At 40.7% G+C, this 11,342-nt stretch overlaps 1 protein-coding gene across 1 annotated transcript; it reads right to left on the reverse strand.

The window, feature by feature from the left end:
* Positions 1-755: 755 nt before the first annotated feature.
* On the reverse strand, positions 756-3,845 carry LOC100023399 (tyrosine-protein phosphatase non-receptor type 1-like). The gene is made up of 2 exons (XM_056808740.1): positions 3,353-3,845; positions 756-2,852 (listed from the first exon to the last, which is right to left on the reverse strand). Exon 2 carries the CDS (start codon positions 2,760-2,762, stop codon positions 1,518-1,520), a length of 1,245 nt encoding a protein of 414 aa, XP_056664718.1. The 5' UTR covers positions 2,763-2,852; positions 3,353-3,845; the 3' UTR covers positions 756-1,517.
* Positions 3,846-11,342: the final 7,497 nt, after the last annotated feature.

Genomic DNA, 11,342 nt, shown 5'->3' on the forward strand with positions numbered 1-11,342 from the left:
TAAGTTTACTTAAAGGTAATGACTTTTTCTTTATTACAACAGATCTGAAATTTAGTAACTGGAGCTTTTCAAGGTTTTTTAAAATCACAAGTACTTATCAAATAAGTGGTAAACTTATGTTGCTATACCTAACCCCCCCCCCCCCCCGCCCGGCCCCACTAGAATCATAAACTAGAATTTTAGTTAACCTCATGAAATGCTGGCAGATTTTCTTTGTTAGAGGATCTTCAAGGTAATCCTCCTTCTATCCTGAGCTTTGGTCAAGCCTTTATTGAAGCACAAAATCTATTTTGGGATTTTGCAACTTCAGCAAGATATAGAAGGGGTACTACGGAGAGCACAAATTATTAAAGGGATTGGAAACGAGTCCTAAAAGGTAATACTAAAGGATTATAATTGCACAGGCCACCAAAGAGAAAGCTAAGAGAAGCTAAGAGAATTCATTTCCTATTGATGTAGCCTCTATTCATTGAGGCCACATCAATAGGAAATGAATTCAAATTGCAGTGGACAAGACTTAAGTTACACATAGGCTTGTAAGTTGGTGATTATCTCAAAAAGAAACTCTGCTTTCTCTGAATTGTATTAAGTTCCCCTTCAAATGCAGGGGTTAAGGGGTGACCTAGACTACTTCCCTTGTAGAACTACTCCGTCAAAGCATTTTTTGGTCAAGATATTTTATTTTTCCAATCCCATGTAATCATTTTCCACCCAAACTGTCTCCCTCCCTCCCTCCCTCCCTCCCTTTCCTCTCCTTTCCCAAAGTTGGTAAGCAATTTGTTGTAGGTTATACATGTTTAAAAAAAAAAAACATTTTCATATTGGTCATTTGTCAAAGCATTTCTGTAATGAAATTAACCTTTTATCAGCTTAAGACTTTCAACATTAACCCCCCCCCCCATGAGAACAGTATTAAAACACAAAACAGTCTATTTTTACTTATTTTCTTAAACATTTCTATGTTTCTTATAATTATTTACATATTAATCAAATTTATAGATTTACAAACTTAAAAGATTCTTATTACTATCTAAAAACTCTTAAAACATCGAACGAAAGGGTTTTACTACAAGATGCACTTTATTCCCTGGCAATAAATTGGTGTTGGAAAATAACGGTGAGACTTTTTTTTATATCTCACAAACCTCAGGGAAAAGGTCTTGCTTTTGCATATCAGTGGTTCAAAATGAACTGTTGTAACATATTCATATTAAACCTTTTCACAATCAGTTTTACTAGGTTTTACATGTTCTAAGGATTGAGCCTTTTTCTTTTAAGGTCATTTTCACCTATCTTCTCTCTGTTGTAGAGCACTTCCTCCTCTATATACGACCTTTTGTATTTTCTCTAAGTCATTTTCTATATCTTAACTGCTTTCTAATCTAATATTTGGCATTTGGTGGATAGGCCTGAGAAACTAATCTCCATTTCTACTTTTTTTTTTTTAAACCAGCATGTATTGTCTCTATCTTTAGGGTCACAAATTATCATCATAATCGCTGGGCCTTTGGCCATCACTACTTTTTCTGTTGTTCGTTTTTTTTAAGTTGTTTTGCCCCTCTAATGACAGCCATATAGGAGAATCTTAGCTGTTCTGGGGTCTGAATAAGCCCCATTCGGTACTTTCTCATGTTCACCAGGACTTGTCTGATGTTCAGAGAAAAGGGATGTTCTTTACTCTCCATCATGACCAGGCAGGCATCAACCAGAGCAAAGACGCCAGAACGCCCAATGCCAGACGTGCAGTGAATGACCACTGGCCCTTGCTCATGGCTGAGGCAGCCGGAGTCGCGCACTACTGAGAGGAAAGCAAGGAAGGGGATGGGGGACTCAGGCACCCCTAAGTCGGGCCACTGGGTGAATTGGAAGTGGGAGATGGGCTTCTTCTCCCCCGTTACCATGTTCTCCAATCTCAGGTGGTGGATCTTGTAGTAGGCCCTCACGTCCTCCCCCTCCAGGTGCACGCTGATGGACATCTCCTCGAAGAGGAGGGATTGGCCCAGGTGGGGGGGCCAATACTGGGAGCACTTGATGGAGCTCCTCTCCACCAACTTGTTGAGCATTACCACCCCCCTGCTGTTCTGCTGCCATACCATAAGCCAGAAGTGGCCGCACGTGTTGGGCAGGGGCCCCTGCGTCAGGATGTACTTCCGCTGGGCCACCTGCATCACCACTAGGCTGGCGTTGATGTAGTCGTTGTGCGCGTCTGCGACCCAGCCTTTCTGCCTGCCTCCACCAAATCTGCTGCCTCTGTCTCCGCCGCCGCCGGCGCCTCTGAAGGAGACGGAGGAGAAGGAAAAGGAATCCCCTACCACGGACAAAGCCAAATCGAGCCCGGGGTGGAAGTCTCCCCCTGGGCTCCGGAAGGCTGCCTTCAGACGAACTCGGCTGTGGTCGTAAGGACTCACGTAACGGTGGCGGTTGCGGTACCGGTTCTCCGGTGCCCGAGCCACCAGACAAGGATACTCGAAGCATTGGTCGGCCACCTCGAGATGGGCCTGCTGCCACCCGTCGTTGATGTCCAGCTCCTCGAACTCTTGATCCATGAGCACCGTCCCCCAGTAGGCCGACTCCGGTAGCTCCTCGTCCTCGTCCTCCTCCTCTTCTTCCTCGGTGACCGCGGATGTTGTGGGCACCGGAGAACCGGGTGTTGCTCCCTCGAAAGTGGAAGAGGAGGCTGTGGTGATGTTGGGTGTAGTGCTGCAGGAGGCTTGCTCGCACTCGAGGACCTCCACGTCCTTGGATGGCTCGTCTGTTGCCATGCCTGAGGCCCTGGTGGCTGAGGGGCGGGGGCGGGCGTCGGCTGCGTCGGAGGCGAGGGATGATGGCGGTCGTTGTAGCCCTAAATTGGGCTGGAAGGAAATGAAGAGAAGTGAAGCCGGGGAGGAGACCGGGATGGAATGGGAAATGGGGGCAGGCGGAGGTGACTGACCGCTGCTCAGAAGGCAGCTGTCTGGGCTATAGTGGCGGGAGTGGCCGCGCGGGGGGTGGGGGGGGGGGCTTGCGCCGCAGGGGGGCTTGCGCCGCAGCGGCGTGGCCACAGCGGCGGCGGCGGCAGGGCAGTCTCAAAGGTGGTGGTGATGACGGAGGCGACCTTCAGCACAGCCTCCAGACCAGGTTAACTGGAGAGGATAGATGGGGAGGGCAGCAACCCAAGGGGAAGGGAGGGAGGGCAGCACGGGAAGCCCAAAGTCCAACCCGGAAGGTGGGATACTCAATCACTGTCGCTGGCCCAACTGAGTGGCCCGAGGTCAATGGAGGGACGGGTACCGGCCACATTTTGGCAACACCAGCCACTTAAAAGATGGCGGTGTCCGTGTAGGCTGCCCTTGGGGGAGGGGCGGGAGAGTACCTGGAAGAGGTGAAAGTCTCTGGTGGTGAAAGTCCCTGGCGGTGAAAGTCTCGGAGTGAGGCGGGAAAGTCTCCGAGACCAGCGAAAAGTCTGGAAGGCAGGTGAAAAGTCTCGAGGGAGGTAAAAGTCTCAGAGGAGGCAGAAAGTCCGAGTGGGGACAAAAAGTCTCGGAGGAGGAAAATCAGCTTTAGAGAAGGCAAAAAGTTTTTGAGGAGAGAAAAAATCCCCTCAAGAGAAAAAGGGTTCTCTGGAGGAAAAATAATCCTGTCAGGAAAATGGTTCAGAAAAAAATCTGAGGAAAAAATTTTGTAAAAAGAAATCGTTTTGAGGAAAAATCCTCGGAGGGGAAAAAAAAATGGATCCGAGGAGGAAAAAATCCTCGAGGAGGAAAAATCCCCCTCTGAGGAGATCAAATATCCTCGAGAAAAACAAATGATTTCGAGGAAGAAAAGAGAAGTCTTGAAGTGCGACCACCTCTTTTGAGAGAAGTCAAAATGGCTGCGCACCAACCTCGTTCTGGTCACCTGCGTAGTTCCCTCCTATAAGCATGCGCAGTGGACTTACTCCAAGGTGGGGGAGGGGTGGTGACATTACTCTTAAAGGAGAACGAAGCTATTTGATAGTACGCTTAAAAATAATACGCCAGCCAGATATCCTGCACTTCCTTGATAAAAGCTAGTAGGTGGTGCTATGAATGGAAAACTGGACCTGGGGTCAAGAAAATCAGATATTTTATCTTACCACAGATATTTTATTTACTAGCTTTGTGACCCTACACAAGTCATTTGCCCTCTCAGCCTCAGTTCTCTCATCTGTAAAATGATAATGATAATAGCACTGGCTCCCAGGATTGTTGTGAGGATCAAGTAAGGTAATGTTTGTAAGGACATTTACAAACCTAATAGTTCTTTCTATATTATCATATCTATCATTTTCCAGGGTAGATTCAGAGACGTTCAGCAGTGGGTGACAAAACCAGTGTCAGAGGCCAAATTTGACTCTCAGTTCAGCACTTTAGCCCAGTGTAACACACTTATCATTTCTAGATCCTGCCCTCATCTTTCTGTTTATTTCCCAGTGGACAGTACAGATCTAAAGGCCAAATTCTAGGGCTCAGTGAAATGGTGTTCTCCAGTAGTTACAAGCCCTTGTGCAAAACCCAAATAATTCCAAGCTTGACACTAGTACTCTTATACAAACATTCAGGGGCTGCCTGCCTGCCAAACCAGGCTGGATCGCCAGTCTCAGAGCATCCTACTGGATCTCTGTCAGCCCAAGGAGGTAACTAGTCATCTCATACAACTGCAACTCCCCCCCCCCCCCCCAAGCCATATTTTTCCCTCATAGTTCTCAACCAAAACTCATCCAGAAACTCTTTAAATGTTTCCTTGCATTGTGGCATGCCACCTCCAATCTGGTTCTGGGATTACCCAGAATAAAGAGAAACTCACAAATCCTAGCCAATATAATAGGTGGTAAGAAAGGGAAAGAACTCTGATAAAACACTTATACCAGGTAATGGTGGGAAATTAGGAGACCTTGTGCATTTGCCATAAAAAGCACTTAAGTTTTGACATTTTGACTTAAACAAGTGTGTAGATTGCTAGTTTAAAATAAGTACATTTGATCATGAAATTTTCAAAATGTCATAAGAAATTTTAAATATTTGTTTTTAAAAACATTGAAGCTTTTAGTTCTGGCAAGATATTGTTGTTTCTGGCTCTTTTCACTTAGGTAAAGAAACAAATTTGGTATTTACATATAAGCTGCTGAACATATAGAATTTGTGCTTCTATGTAGGAAAACTGTTAATGGTAAAGATTTCAAGGTCATACTGTAAAAGAATTTTGTGAAGAATATTGCAGACCTTTTTCAGAGCTTTATTTTATTCAGTGCTATAAAATGCTTTCTCGTAGTTTGTCCTTAATCTTTATTGGTTGGAATAAACTGATAAGAGCTATTGGTATCATGCTGTGTTCTACACCTGGAAATTTAAACACACACACACACACACACACACCAGAATGTGGGAAACATGTACAATCGGTCTGTGTAAATATTGTGACTTATGAAATACACATTTTTCTTACAGCTTTGATAGAGGTCAGAGTCAGTAAACAATGTTAATAAATTTGACTATTTGCTCATTCTGTATGAAATATGTCTGCTGAGAAATGAAAATCGCCCCTCGTAATTTTAGTTGTATATTCTTTGGATAAAATAGCAAAAGTAGACAACTTTTTGGAAGTGGTTGTGTTTTGACTGCAGAAATCCTTGAGTGCCTTGTAGTAAATGAAACTTGGCTAAGTACTATACTTAGAGTTCCGTGGCTTTTTTTAGAATTGATATTTTTAGCTACGTCAAGCCAAGAGTATTTATGAAGTGCCTACTGTGTGTCATGCACAGTACTAAAGTGCAGGGTGGATGGGAGGTAAAAGCAATTTCTTGTTCTCAGGGAACTCTCATTCTAATGGGAAAGACAATATGTAAATACTATATAAATATTAAATATTTACTTCATATAGAGAAGATAATCTTTGAGGAAAGTTACCAGTTTCTAGGGAAACCTGGAAAGACCATTTGCAGAATGTAAGATTTGAGTTGTATCTTGAAGGTAACCAGGAAAGGTAGGAGGCAGAGGTGAGAAGAGAGAGATCTGCTGTTATTTTGTTTTTTCCTTTTTGAAGAGAACTAATGGTTTGACTTGCCTGTGAATTGGGTTGAAGTGAGGCTGAGTTTCATTATGGTTTGAACCAATAATTATGAATGAACAGTAAGACAGGAGATGGAATGTCTTGTGTGAGGAATAGCAAGTAGATCAGTAAGGCTGGATTACATAGTAAAATACGAGAATACAGGAAAGGAAGGAATAAACTCTGTTGTGAAGAGCTTTAAATGCCACATAGAGTTTCTGTTTACTGCTACAGGCGATGGGAAGCCATTCAAATTTTTAAAATTAGTTTGATTTAATTATTAAATATTTCTTGATTACTTGCAAAAAAAATTTAACTATCATTTTAAAAATTGAATTCCAAATTCTCACCCTCGTTCAGAAGGCAAGCAATTTTATATTGATCATACATGTGAAGTCATGCAAAATATTTCCATGGTAGCCATGTTGCATAAAAAACACAAAATAAAACAAAAATAGAGTAAAATAAAAATATGCTTCAAGCAATACTCAAAATTAATCATTTATCTTTCAGGAGGTTGAACGTGTTTTTCATCATTATTCTTTGGAATTGCCTTGATCAGTGTAGCTAAGTCTTTCAGAGTTGTTCAGCCTTCCAATATTACTGTTACTATATGTAGTGTTCTGGTTCTGCTAACTTCATTTTATGCAAGTTCATATAAGCCGTCGTAGGTTGTTTTTTAAACCCTTACCTTCTGCCTTGGAGGCAGAAGAGTGGTAAGGGCTAAGCAATGGGGGTCAAGTGACTTGCCCAGGGTCACACAGCTGGGAAGTGTCTGAGGCCAGATTTGAACCTAGGACCTCCCATCTCTAGCTCTCAATCTGGCTCTCAATCCACTGAGCTACCCAGCTGCCCCCTTTCCTAGGTTTTTTTTAAACTATCCTGATCTTCATTTCTTATAATAAAGTAGTATCCTGTCATAATCAAATCAACTACCACAACTTGTTTAGCCATTACCCAAATGATGGGGATCCCCTCATTTTCCAATTCCTTGCCACCACAAAAAGAGCAGCTCTAAATATTTTTGTACTAATTGGTCCTTTTCCAGTAGTTGGATTGCTGAATCATACTATATACATAGTCTTATTGCCTGTCAATCAGTTCCAAATTGTCCTCCAGAATGCTTGGATCAGTTCACAACTCCACCAGCAATGCATTAATGTCCCAGTTTTTCCACATCCCCTTCAGCTGTTATTTCCCTTTTCTGTCATGTTAGCTAATCTTATTGGGGTGAGGTGCTCCCTCAGACTTGTTTTAATTTGCATTTCGCTAATCAGTAGGGATTTAGAGCATTTTTATGTGACTATTGATAGCTTTGATTTCTTCTTCTGAATACTATCTGTTCATGTCATTAAACCATTTACTTACTGAAGAATGGCTCTTATTTTTTATAAATTTGGCTAATTCCCCATGTATTTGAGAATAAGACCTTTATTAGAGAAACATGCAAAAAAATTTCCCCAGTTTCCCATTTTCTTTCTAATTTTGGCTGCATTAGTTTTATTTGTGCAAAGGCTTTTAGGATAGATGTGTGCTACAAGCAAAGATGGCAGTCAGAAATATCTAAGAGTTTGCCTGAACTTTCCACATACACACACAAAAATAAAGCACCTCAAAATAAAAGGAAAGCAGGAAAGACCTGTCTTACTGTGGTGAGAGGGAAAAGTACCCCAGCAAGTGCTGCATTCTGGGGAACTGGCAGAGCAAGCCACATGGCCAGGGGCAACTAACTGACAAAGTAGGGACCAGCCCACTCCAGGGGACATTGGGGGAAGTGGAAGCAGAAGAAGTAGAATCCAGATGGACAAAATTGCTGCAAGTCTCCCCATAGAAAACCAGCCAGGACACCCTCTTCAAGGTGCACATTTTAGGACCCAAAAGCAGCCAAGCCTACTCCAAGGACCAAAAATGATAATGCTGCAAGTTTGGATGTTACCTTTACCCCAGGAACAGAGGTGAATCTCACCAGATAAGCAAAGTAACAACAAACAAACTTGAAAAAATGAGTAAAAGACAAAGAAAAAAAGTGATCTTAGTTACTTTTGTGACAGAGATCAAAATACAAATTCAGATTTTTATTTTATGTGTTATATGTCTTATACCATGGCATGAACAACGTGGAAATATGTGTTGCATGAAAGTACAGGTATAACCTATATGAGAGTACTTGCCTACTTAGGGAGAGGGTTGGGGAGCAAGGGAGAGGATCTGGATAACAAAATACTAAATAACATTTGTTAATTGTTTCTACATGTAATGGAAAATGTAAAAAAAACTTGGAAAAAAGGCTTTTAGACTTCATATAATCAAAATTATCCATTCTACATCCTATAATTCTTATCTCCTTTTTTATACACTTATCCATGATAGATTTCTAATATTGAGCCAGCCCTGTATTCCTGGTAAAAATGCTTACTTGGTAATAGTGTGTGGCCTTCATGGGGTGTGTGTGTGTGTGTGTGTGTGAGTGAGTGAGAACTGGAAGTACTGTAAGAAATCGAGTCCAATTTCTCTTATTTCACAGAGAAGAAATTTGAGACCCATAAAGAGTTGAAAGATTTTTTTTACAATGATGGGACTAGAACTTTGACATGTAGTCTATTTGAATGTTTTGTTTTCTTGTATTTTTTAATTATGAACTTGACAAACATAAAATTTCCCCATTCAGTGGACCTAAATAACAGAATTGCATTTGAAACTGAGAATTATGATTACAAAAAGGTAGAACTTTTAAGCATGTGTTACGTTTTCAACATGGCACTACCAACACTAGCCTGTTTATGATTGTTTTGCATATTTAGGGGATCATTTTTTATTCTGTTAGTTAATACCATGTCCCATAGCATGTTATTTTCTCAAATATGAAAGAGGGAATAATTCTCTGTCAAGAAACGAATGAGTAGCATAACAAACCAGCTCCTCTATGGGGCTGGGGTGGGGGAATTGTGCTTTTTAATGAAAAAATGATAGTACTCCTCATTGATGGAATTTATAATAAGACTAAAACTTGATCAAGTGCCACACTGTGCTTAATATACACAATGTGTGGCTCTGAACGTGGATCCCCCCACAGTTTTTGATCTCAGTGGCCAATTGTTCAACTTTTTAGATTTTTGTTTTAGATTTGTTTAGATTATTTTGTTTAGATTTTAGATTTTTGTTGTACTACCAGTTCTTGAATTCCAAGCTTGACTTAACTATAAAGCATAAGCCTTGCTCTTCCCTTTAATTAGTGCTACTCTCTGGGTGGCTGGGGTTTAGCTCAATTGTGCATCAAACCATTTTAGCTTGGCTGACACAGACTCATTCATCCCAGAAGTCACTTTATTGCTTCACCCATTTCTTCATTAGTGACATAGAGATGATTGCGTGATTTCTCACAGGGATATTAATTAATGATTGACTGGATGGGTCTAGGTATATATTTGTAATATTTTATTGGACCAAAGAAGTTTAAATACTTTATAAATAAAAGTGATGTTTTGCTTCTAAAAGTGCAATCTTTTACCCAAAATTTATTAGGGAAATCTTGGAATCATCAACTATTAAGAGTCGAAAGGGGCCTAAGAAGTCATGTAGTTAATCGTATAAAACACTAGTAACAACACAACCCTATAGGCCACATATTGACTAAGAAAACCACATTATTGAAGCATTATCTACATTGAATTTTTTTATTTTAGAGCTCAGAATTAAAGACAAATTTAAAATGTTAGAACTCTAAAATGTAAAAAACACATTTAATTTTAATTTTTATAGAATTTTAGAGCAACCTTTTGAAAATATTGACTTTTTGGTTATTTTTAGAAATATTCCTCTATTATGTTTTACTCTGATTCTGACTGAGAAGTGATCTTACCCAATCTGTTCCTGAAGAGAAATCCCTTCTCCATATTTCAAAGGAGTGATTACCTATTCTGATTTTGAAGAACTATAGTGACAAAAAACTCATTCCTCAATGAAGGTAATACCTTCCATGTTTGTATAATGCTAATTATAAATTAAATGAATATGAAGTTTATTATAAAGCTTCCTCTCCTATGACTTCCACCCTAAAATCCTAGCTCTATATTCTGAAGCCAAGTAGAATAAATCAAATCCTTCTTTGACAAAAACAGCCAAAGTGTTGTACCCCTCCAGTAAAATGTGTGCTTCTTATTCAAGCTACTCCCTTTTGGTACTCTTGGCATGAAGGTGGAGGAAGCTGTGAGCTGTCTTAGGTAAAGATTGTTTGGAATCTTCCCTCTATCATCTAAATGCTGCTGTAGCTGCTGGTCTGGATCAGATCGCTGATAGTAGTATTCATCTTCTGCCTCAGTCTCTCCATGGTCCATTGTAGCAATAGCTCCTGAAGCTTTCTTTCTCCTGTACACAAAGCACCCAGGTGTTGAATTGATGCTGTAACTCATTTTGGCTTCAAAAGCCGGACTCTCTCTTCTCATGCAGAGACCCATCAGGAGTGTTTCTCTCTCCTGCTAGTATTTGGACAGGTCAGGAATGCCATCTGGATTCGGGCACCCACTTTTTGTAGCTGGTACTGATTTGTACAGATCCAATTCAGAGTGGGTGCTGATTTCAGGTACAGTTTTGGAGTTTAAACTTGTTCACCTGCTCTCCTTGTTTCTTTTAAATTCTAGATTGTTGTGGGAAGAAAGAGGGGAAAGGAAGAAACATTTATATAGTGCCTACTAAGTGCCAGGCAATATACATAATGCTTTACAAATATCTCATTTAATTCTCACAACCTTGGAACATAGTGGCTATTATTTGTTGTTCCCATTTTACAGTTGAGGATACTGAGTCAGGCAGAGGATTAAGTGACTTTCTCAGGGCCACATAGCTAGCTAGTAATTGTCTGATTCTGAATTAAAATTCAGGTTGAAATCTTGTCTCTGGGTTTCCCACTCTACTGGGCCACCTGCTTTCAGTTTTCATTTTAAGGGCTGGTCTAGATTGTCAACTTCTGATTCTGCTACTTAAAGCCGTATGACTTTGGGCAAGCTTCTGAGCCTCCTTTTCCTCATTTGTAAATTTAACAGAAAGGAAAGGGTGATGCCTAATGATCCTGTCAGCTCAAATTCCATTATTTTATTACATAATTTTATCCTCATAACAGCCATCATTCAAAGGTTGGTACTACAAATACTATTGTCTCTATTGGGCAGATGAAGAAAGCAAAGTTCAGAGCAGTTAAGTTGGAGAGGAGGGTGGATGAGAATATAGCTCTTTATTTTAAAGCCATCACTTTTTCCAAGACTCTGTTTCCCTCTTAAAGGCATACATAATATTTTATTGAT

The sequence above is a fragment of the Monodelphis domestica genome, chromosome X (assembly GCF_027887165.1).
Source record: "Monodelphis domestica isolate mMonDom1 chromosome X, mMonDom1.pri, whole genome shotgun sequence".
In the NCBI taxonomy this organism is placed as follows: domain Eukaryota; kingdom Metazoa; phylum Chordata; class Mammalia; order Didelphimorphia; family Didelphidae; genus Monodelphis; species Monodelphis domestica.